This window comes from Vigna angularis, chromosome 9 (genome assembly GCF_016808095.1).
Source record: "Vigna angularis cultivar LongXiaoDou No.4 chromosome 9, ASM1680809v1, whole genome shotgun sequence".
Lineage (NCBI taxonomy): Eukaryota > Viridiplantae > Streptophyta > Magnoliopsida > Fabales > Fabaceae > Vigna > Vigna angularis.
The window spans coordinates 3,918,252-3,929,090 of record NC_068978.1 but is presented as its reverse complement, the minus strand read 5'-3'; the positions used below and the strand labels follow the sequence as shown (position 1 = coordinate 3,929,090).

The window sequence follows — 10,839 nt, the reverse complement described above, 5'->3', positions numbered from 1 at the left end:
AATGAATAAATTAAATATAATTTTGGTCATGTACAATTATATTAAATTTTAGTAATTTAGTGATATTACTAAAATTAATGAGTTTTGTTTTAGTCTTTATAAAAAAAAGTTAGTATTTATGTCTTAAAATATTTAAATTTTGTTTTTATCCATATTTCATGTGACATCTGTTAATGAATGATGACACTATCCCAGGTAGAAAGTTATTACAATTATGGCTTTTTAGAATTTTTAAAATAAATATGATTTATTTACGTTAAAACAAAATTTAAGAGTAAACTAGTAATTTCAAAATTTAGAAGGATTAAAATAAAAAATGTATTGTACTTAGAATTAAACAAAAAGAAGTATATTGTAGGGACTAGGAATAATAAGTTTTAATTTTTAGGAATGAAATATTATTTTTACAAGAATCGAAATTAAAACATTTTTATTTTATGGGGACCAAATTTTTTTTAATTAGTTTTATTTCATGAAATTAAATGGCTTCACGTGACACTTATATTTTGAATTTATTTTTCAAATTTTATAAAAATGCACCTTGAAGGTCAAATTGAATAAATTTTCATATCCCAAAAGGAGTCTAAATATAGTAGAATTTTGAGTTCAAAAGTATATATAAAAAAAAAGAACGTGGAAATTTCTATTATAAGAGTACAATAAAAAAGCGTCCTTAGGTACTGTTGTCATAAATACCAATGAAAATACATGCTCTATGTATAAGTACGTGTGAAATTATAATAATATAAATAAATATAAATACCTTTTGGAATTTAACTATAGATATTTTTATGTTATTTAATAGATGATTTATATTTATTTAGTAGATAATTTTTATTTGTTTTATTTTAAAAAAATAGTTAAATTTCAAAAAAGTAGTTTTAAATTTAAATAAAACAATAATTTGAATGATAAAAAGTGAAAAAAAAGTAAACACTAAAAATGAGAATATCCTTTATATATAAATATAGAAGTATAGATATTCACATCAATAAAATGTTAAAAGAAAATTACTAACAATAATTTCTATTAAAACAAAATTATAAATTAAATTTGTTATGTGTATGTAAAATTGATTTTGGACTGAGAGTATTTGTTTTAGGTTTTTTATTTAATTTATAAATATTTTTTAATAAAATAAAAATATATTTAGATTTAAAAATAAAAATTAAGATATTATAAATATTTTATATTTTATTACATTTTATTCTATATATAAAGTACATAAACAAAATAAAATAACCAACTTTATATAAAGTACACAAATAAATAAAATAACAAGTTTTTTATAATATTAGAAAATCCAATACAAATTAGTTTAATTTATGGTTGTATCTGTAAGAATTGAGAAATTTGAGTATATAAAGTAGATGAATATTTTATTTTAATGAGACCGACTTATTTAATAATAAAGGTTTCGTAATATAAATAGAAGTTTATATCGCGTCTTATTATCTAAACATATATCATCTCTCTAAAAATCACTTTTCTAGAGTTATCTATCTTCTCTCTAAGAGTTCTAACTCCTAAGTCATCTCTTTAACGATTAGGAAGTACCTAATTGACCACGACAACAAGGTCTACGTTTCTATCATATCAGTTTCTTCAATAGAGCAAGTAAGTTTTGGCTCATTTTTCTCATTTCGTTCTTAATTGAAATCATGCTTAATGATCTTTTGTGACATGTGAGTTGTAATGTCCTTTTCTAATTTCCTGTTGATCAGAGGTCCTAAGGACTCTCTCTGATCTTTGTTCGATGTTTTGTAGGAATTTTTAGAGTTCCTTGAGTTCCAAGCAAGAGTTCAATGTTTGTAGAGCTCCATTGTTTCGGTGTAAGGTAAGGGAAGCTAGATGTTTTATCATTAACTATAATTATCTTGCAAGTTTAGTGGTTGTTTGCTTATTAACTTGATTGAGTATTAATTTGAGTAATTATGTTATGTTAGTTCAATTAGATGTGTATGTTATCGTATTGTATGATCTATGTTTGATATGATGAAATTGGATGTCTTTTTTGTCTTGAATGATGTAATATGAAGTTGTTTTGATGTTGAAAATTTAATTCAAAGTTTTTGGAGGGAAGAGGGATCAAATACTTGGGTGGTGAAGTTAAAAAGTTAGGTTTTGATACATGAGTTTGAGAAATAGGTGTTAGGGTGAAGAAGCAATTGTTTCAGGGTTGTTATTTTGTCATTTGTTACTTGTTTGGATGAGAATTAGCTTATATGTGTGTTAGAATGGAGTGATAATCATTATGGAGTATTTGTAAATTTGTTTAAGTGTATTTTGGGGGTTTGAATTAGTGAGATTTTGAATCTTAACTCTTGTGTCAAAATGGTCATTTTGGAGGGATATTGGTAAGTCATTTCTGACTTGTTATAGTCCTTAAGTTAATAAAAAATGAGCTAGAACTTGTAGAATTAGATTTTGGTCTCTAAAGTGAGGTTTAGGTAAATTTTAGATTGAAATATTGTGGTAAAACAGTTTAAAACGAGTTTAGGTTGGTTTAGATATATTTGTTTAGGTCCATTTGAGTTTAGAATACAATCTAGGAGTTTTAGAAGTTGAGAAAGATGCATAGGATAGGTCATGAGTGGTTGAAGGTGAAAATTTTGCAGTTTTGATGCTGTAGAATTATGCAGTCTAACTGAGTGAGCAGAACACTTCTAGTTGAGCGAGTGTAGTCGCTGAACGAAAACCCACTATTTCTGTATTCACTGAGCAAGTCATGGTGGCTGAGCGAGTGGGTTGGTAGACACTTTTAACTGAGCGAGTATACTTGGTGGCTGAGCGAAAATATCAAATTTTCAACTAAGTTTTTATATTTTTTTCTTAAAGTATGTTCAATGTATGTGAGTGTTTGAATGATTGGTTGATAATACTTATTGTGAAGTATGAATTGATTTATAATATGAATTGGAAACAAGAATATGTATATGGTTTCAAATGGATTCAATGTAAAGGTGAAGTGATATCAATGGTTTCAAAGTTGTGAAAATGAGTTTCAAGGAAGAACTTCTTGGTGGTGGTTTCAAGTATTGATAGTATGAATGGTCGGAGTTAAGTTGTGGTTTATCCTGACATTCTAATGATCATCCATGCTCAAGTGGAGAGAGATGAGTCATGTCGTGAGAATAGTAGGAGGTCTGAGCATGAGGGGCCTTTCTCCATTTGGAAAAAGGGCGTTTGAGGGCTAATCTTGTGTGTGGTAAGGTGAAACCCATTGGCAAGGGCTCTGCAGAGCAATAGAGGCCACCACAAGTGTAGGAACCTTTGTAACTCGACATTCCATACAATATCTGGATAGTCAGTCTAGGTCTTTGCATGTTAAGATGTTTGGGTTGATGTATGTGATATAAATTATTTATGTATGTTATGTTATAAAGGTGATATGATTTGTTTTGTATCTAGCTTGTCTTGATTTTGTGTTGTTTGTCTTCATGTTGTTTTTTTCTTGTGCAATGATCACCTAAATGGTGTGAGGTTATGAAGAAATCTTTATAGTTGCTTCAGCGAGAGGTGAGAGTGAAACAGAGGTAGTTAGATGGTCTACAGAAGTATATCTCTTCTTTGAAGAAAATTTGTTTTACCCAGTTGTTTTTTTAGCATCTATGTAACGTTTCATCCTGGTAGCTTCATACTATTAAAATAGGATATTACAATAATGTTTTAAACTATATTTAGTGACAGACAATACATCTAAACACACACTTAAAATCATTAATAATTAAAGAATAAAAAAAATATTTATTTAGTTTCATTTTATAAAACTAACACGAATGTCTCTTAAAGGATGTATTCTTGTTATCAAATACAGACATATCTAGTGATGACAATACGTCGGGTTGGCATAATTAGTGTCTACCCAGAACAAAAAAATCTATCAGTTACATGTTACATTACTCGTTGGATATACGTTTCAAAAATATGTGCAAGTATTTTAAAACTCACGGTACTTGTGGATACTTGTAAATATTTAAAAACAAAGATATTTTATATATTTTTAAAATAAAATTATAAAAGAAAATATAAAATATAATACAAATTAAATATAAATTATAATTTTATTTTAATTAAATATAAATTATAATGTTATTTAATAACAAAGTTAATAACAAACAAATAAATAATATAATATATCTACTCTTGTTCTTATTTGCCTAATAGGCATATTAAAAGAGGATGGTTCAATAAGGTCTTATAAGTTTTTTCTTTATGGATCAACTAAACTTACACTTATTTGATTCTATAAATACAACAATATTATTGAAGGATGCTTATTTCATAATCAATCTCTCTCTTAACACTTTTCAAACAAAAAAGCAATCAAACTACTAATAAAATATCATTACCTATTCATAATTTCACGACACAATTCAAATAATATCCTAAAATACAAGTCAAATTAGATTAAAAAAATAATATTTATTCATTTTTAAAGTTTAAATACTAAATTATCTATAAAAAAATTAATTTTACCTCAGGTTTGAAAACATATTTAACTCAACGAAGAATAATTATGGAGAAAAGGGATAAAAAAGTAATGGACATTTTAATCACATAAAAAGATTAGGGCAGCAAAAGCCTGTAGTTGACTGGCTGAACATATCAGGGGAGCGAGATTTGCCCCTAAAATATATCCTATAGAATCACTTACCCATAAAGTGTTCGATGATTTGTCTACTAATCAGTTCCCTAACAGAATATATGCTCTGTTTAACATCCTAAGACCCTATTTATATGCTCTAGTCAATAATAGTCGAACTAACATGACCTTTATATATTTATATTTTCATGGCACGTGCTTTATAACTAGCATAGTAGCATACCTATATGTGATCACATTTTTTTTTTTATTATTTCACTTGCAGCATATAAAGTATAAATCAAAGGATTCACTTACGTGCACATTAAAAGGTTACGGTCAAAAAAGAGAAAAAGAAAAAAACATTTGAGTTATACTCAATAAAGAAGAAAATACAGCAAAAGGCACACCTTTTTGTCGATAAATTTATATAGGTACAAAAAAGGATTGTGCCTCGTAACTTAGGTTATGCTACATGAGAAAACAAAACCACAACCTAAGTGTTTGATATATGTCTGTTTACTATTTCTCAAACAGCATTTATTCTGTGTTTATTAAATTGTTTAATGCGCTCTGTTCTGTTCTGGTTGAACTGACAATGATTTTGACATTTTGTATTGTTACATAATTTGGTGGCACATGATTTAGACTTTGCAAATCCTAATGAGATCTTCAAATTTAATGCATTTCTTATTATAGAAGATGGTCCAGGCCCCTAAAACTAATCTTGTCTTGGATTCCATCCCACTCTTCTGAAGCACATGATCAGTTAATAAATATTTTCTTCAAAACATTTTGGGACCATTTTATTTATAAAACCATCGTATTAAGGGAAGAGGGGACTGATTTTCTGAAATGCCAACACTGCTATGTTAGCTTATCAGATTTTTTTGGATATAACCATGATTTATTACAAACAACATTATTGGAGGCAAAAGAAAAACATGCACACATTTTTCCTTTTTCAATGCCAAGAAAGAAACATGATACATTCTCGAATTCCTTCTCTTTAGTTTCTCATAAATGTATTCAGATCACACCGTAGGTTAAAATTTCAGTGTTTCACTTTATATATATAGAAAGAGAGAGGTTTCAAACATTTTTGTTATAAGAATAATGTATTTCTTTTTGTTAAAAAGTGAATTTTAATTCAACTCCACGGAATAAATTTGTAATCTATTTATATATTATGAAATTTTCTTATAAATCTAAATGTAAGATTAGATATTAAAAAATATCTATTAGTAATAATAACTAGACAGAAAGTAACTGACAGAATAAATAATAAATTTTGTTATAATAATTTTAAGCTAATTCAAATTTACAAAATCAGTTTATAAAATAAAATTTACGTTTATTTATATATTATAAAATTGTCTTATTTCTGATCCACCATACCATATGTCACCATGATGATGCACTTGCATTGAATTGGCCTAACAAATAAAAGTAAGAGAAGCCATTGATAAAAACAAATTTGATTCTGAAAATTAAGATAGAACATTTTAAACTTGCTAGTACAATCATCACCTTTTGCAAGAACGGAAAAAACAAGGTGTCCATTGAAATAAAAACGTTGGATGAAAATGCTAGGGTTGAATTGAAGGTGGTGTCAGCAACAAGAAGCATCAGCTTGGGAAGTGGGAATAGGGGCTATTGGACCACTGTGTTGTATGTGAAATATACATCAATTTGGCCTCTGCTAAGGCTCTTGTGATCTATGATTCACACTAGTGTTGGACCACAAACATTACTCACACATATGACCCATGAGGCATCCTAATTTATGTTTCCTATTCAGAAACTCATCATATGCTAGTGTTTCATTGTTTTCATGAATAAGGTATGCACAAAATTTACAAAGATTACTGTTATCAATTGTGAACTTTAACTGTCAGAATCTGAATTACAGGGAACTCACATAAATATCAGAAGTTCTGGTATACAAAATTCATCTGCATACAAGAGAAGTTCTTCACTTTTGCTAAGAAATTTCATTAATTGTCCTTGAAATTGAAGTTTGAAGAAATAGACAAAGTATATAATTGGAGTTTTCAGTGCTCTGTTAGATGAGGTTCCTAGGCCCCATATGCATTTAGAACCTTGCTAATGGTACCTCTGTACCAAAGAAAGCTAGTAAAGTGTATGCATAAAAAGGACAAGGATGTGGGCACCAACACTTTGTAGTTTGTGAGGAGGTAGATGAATTTGCTTAGTTTGAGTGCATTTCACTGATGGGATCCTTGCTGGCTTGCTAACCAACCAACACCTTAATTTGTTGCTGTTTATGATTGCATGCTATGATGCCATTAGCAAACAAAAACAAGAAAACCAACATATATACCTTGTTTTTCATTTCAAATCCAACACGCAATCACCCTCATTAACTTTGTTCCTCGGTGGTCTCTCTAATTCTTTTTTTCATCATAATAAGGAAACTCGGGTTGTTCTAATGTATTTCCAAGGCTTTTAGAACAAGAACAGAAACAAATCAGGTCCAACCACCTAAAACATATTTTTTTCCATACCCTACAAATATCCTCATTATCATCTCTTTTCATTTTTGTAATATAATAACAAAGATTCCTATATTGTAAGGTTATAGTGCTATGACTTTCTAGATTGCTTTACAATAAATGGTTGTTGACGTATACTTGATTGCATACCTCTGGAGCCTTGGATATTGATACTATTATTATTTTATTATTATGATAATAATAATGGACAAACCTGAAATTGTTAAATCTAACAACTTTCTTGAAAATAAACCTATTAAGGAAGGTATTAGTTGTTCAATTCATAATACTTCACAGTTTTGTTTATATTATATTCTTAATTCTTAAGCCTCTTTAAAAGTCACTTAGAGTTGGAGGTTTATTTTTCTTGTACACAACCATTTCCAACTGAACTTATAATTAACCCCCCATGTAGCAAACATGATACATCACAACAGTTTTGGACAACTACATCATTCAACAGTTACTGGAAAGATATATTTATCAGATTGAAACGTTGTAACAACAATACAATCATAAAGACAGTTTTAATTGATCTTATAAAACAAAGATAATGATTTTATTTTTACCTTAGGAACTACATTATTGGTTTTATTTTTTGAATTTAAAAGATTAGCAGAACTTGGTTATCTGTCAGAAAAAATTGATCAGAAACTGTGAATATAAATATGGAGCAGGGGGTGGAGTCTATAAAATAGTTTCTCTTACTAAAAAGAATGGTAAGGAGAGGAAAAGTGAAAAAAGTGATGGTCCAGAAAAAAAGAGGGCATGCATGGAAAATAGGAAGAGGCAAAAGAATTTGTCATTTTGCAGAGGTTGCAAATCCCAAACATCTCACTAGAGGCCAAACAAAAGGGTAACTGGGTTTTCCAATTCTCTACCAAATATCTCATTCTTAGCTGTGTCCTAAACAGTGGGCCATGCACGTGTTTAAGCCCTTCTCATCCCATCATTCACCATAGCCTTCCCTCAATTCCCCACCACCCAACCCCTCCTTTATAACCGAACCTTCCTTCCCTCACACCTTCCCATCACTCACCACACCAACACACCTCTCCCTCTCTCTTTTCATCTCGTTGGGGCATTTCATCAAACACTTTGCAAGATGGCCAAAGTGGGAAAACTTACAAAGCTGAAGTCAGCGATCAAGAGATGGCCCTCATTGACCAAGCTCAGCCGCGGCAACAGCTGTGTCTCCTCCCACAAAGAAGCCACCAGAACATCCTCGTCATCCAAGGAACATGCACATGAACAAGAGCTTCATGCTGTTTATGTCGGCAAATCTAGGAGGCGCTACCTCGTAAACTCCGAAGTGATCGACCACCCTGTGTTCCAGGAGCTAGTGGATAGGTCTTCTTCGTCTCATGATGATGGGGTGGTGGTGTCCTGTGAGGTGGTGCTGTTCGAGCACTTGCTGTGGATGCTTGAGAGCGAAGAGACCCAGTTGGGGTCCATGGATGAGCTGGTCGAGTTTTACTCTTGTGCATGCTGATCCACATGATGGTATCCATCGATGCTGACACTCCTAGTAATAGCTGACTTCGATTGTTTCTCTTGTGGTCGCCCAAACAAACCCAAACCATTGGCCTCACTTTGTGAATTCAGATTGATTCAATCTTAATTATATATATAAAAGTATTGTTGTTGTGTAAAGTGGGCACGTAGTTGACATGAATGTTCTATTCATTGTTCTTGTGATTTTGTTTGAGGTGAATGAATCCAACCAATTCGAATCATCTGTCCTGTTTCTTCTTCCTTTATTTGAAAATGACACTAAATTGAAACGATAACTATAAGTTAAGCATTATCTACTATTTAGGAATTGTCAAAACGATTAAATTAAGTCCTCAAGTTTAAACTCAATCCTATATCCAAAACTTTGATAACTTGTATTGGGACGACCCTATGTGTTTATTGGATTAGACTAATATTTTATTGGTTTTATATATTTTTTAAGGAATTTTTTTTCAAAAAAAGTTTTTAAGTGATGTAAAAATTATCTTAATGATCAATTTAAACAAGTTTTTTTTTTAAAGTGTTTATGACGATAAGTCAGACAAGCTTATCTGGTTGTGATAAACAATGATAAAAAATAAAGGTATTTGTTGTTAGTTTTAGACAACATATAATAAATAAAACTTATAAATTTATTGTCTTAAAGTTTTAAATTGAAAGTAAGATGAATTTTTTATATTTATGTGTTAAATTATTAGTATTATTTTTTTTAGCAAAAACATTTGATGATTGGTATTTAGATTGAATTCCCTATGTATATTTATTGTTTAATAAACTAGATAATTTATTATACCAGAGAGGCAATGTCTGATCTCTATTTGTAATTAAATCAGATCTGAGTCATGCAATACATATCTGTGCACCCACATACAGAAGTCAACTAAAGTTACACTGTCTTTATAATTGCAACCCAAAGATCACTATCTAACATATCAAGTTGGATTCATGTTTAAAGCCATAGGATCCGACACCAGTTAATAAATAGACAAGGGCTTAAAACATACTAAGTTTACACTCTATTTTATTTCTAACATCATGGATTATACTTTGTTATTTTATAGTATAAATGACAGTCTATATTGTCATTTTACTATTAAAAATATATTAACCTAAATTGTATTGAGTGTATGAAAATGAGTGAACCTAACCTAAATTGACAGGCCTAACTTATGTGACAGAGGTTTTGGTGGTGACATGTTACAATTTTGAATCTCATGTCCAAGATTGGTGAGAGAATGCGGCAATATGATAGGGACAATATTATTGGTAGGTTTTTGGCACCAATAAGCAAGAGTTATAGCTCAGTGCTGGTTGCTTGGGGGTAAAGAGAGGATAATTAGGCCATTTACTTTTTACTCATCCATGCTTCGTGCTGTTGTTATTATAGTTGAGTAACTGTGATTAATAATTGCTTATCATACTTGTAATGGTGTTTAGGAATTTAGGAATTTTTAATGACAGTGGCCGACATTGGTGATCACAGAAACTTAGGTTTCTGTTTCTTCACTCCTATACTTATGAAGCTATAATGCATTAATTAGTATCTTAAACCATATTTCTAGTTGTATTAATCCCGTTTCTAATCAACTCAGTGCAACCATTGGTTATTATTGGATGCTGTCATGCAAGTATACCTCATTGATTTACATTATGTCAATTTTTTCATTGTTTGTCAGTTTGTTTTTCATTTAAAAATTTAAGTATGAAGGTTAAATAGAATTGAAAAAATTAAATATTATATGTAAAAAAAATTATAAATATATTACTTTGAAATTTTGAAACAAAAATAATATTAATTTCTTATATAAATTAAATTTATGTTTGATATATTTTACGAATATATCCAAATAACTCACATATTCACGAATATGTCCCAAATAACTCACATATTCATAAATATTTCTCAAATAATTAACGCGAATATTTATCAAATAACTCACATATTCATGAATATTTCTTAAGCAACTCACATATTCACGAATATTTCTCAAATAATTCACATACTCACGAATATTTCTCAAATAATTAATATACTCACAAATATTTCTCAAACAACTCAATTAGTTATGAATATTTTCTCAAATATTCATTAACATTTCTCAAATAACTTATATATTCACAAATATTTCTCAAATAATTCATATGTTATAAATAAAGAAATTTGAAACATAGTGTAAATTTTGATAAAATATTTCAACCACTTTTCACCAAGCTATGACCAAT

General features: G+C 29.5%; 1 protein-coding gene across 1 annotated transcript; it reads left to right on the top strand.

Moving 5' to 3' along the window:
- Positions 1 to 7,416: 7,416 nt before the first annotated feature.
- LOC108347149 (auxin-responsive protein SAUR78) lies at positions 7,417 to 8,749 on the top strand. Its single transcript, XM_017586296.2, has one exon. The coding sequence runs from the start codon at positions 8,207 to 8,209 to the stop codon at positions 8,591 to 8,593; it is 387 nt and encodes a 128-aa protein (XP_017441785.1). The 5' UTR covers positions 7,417 to 8,206; the 3' UTR covers positions 8,594 to 8,749.
- The last annotated feature ends 2,090 nt before the right edge of the window (positions 8,750 to 10,839 follow it).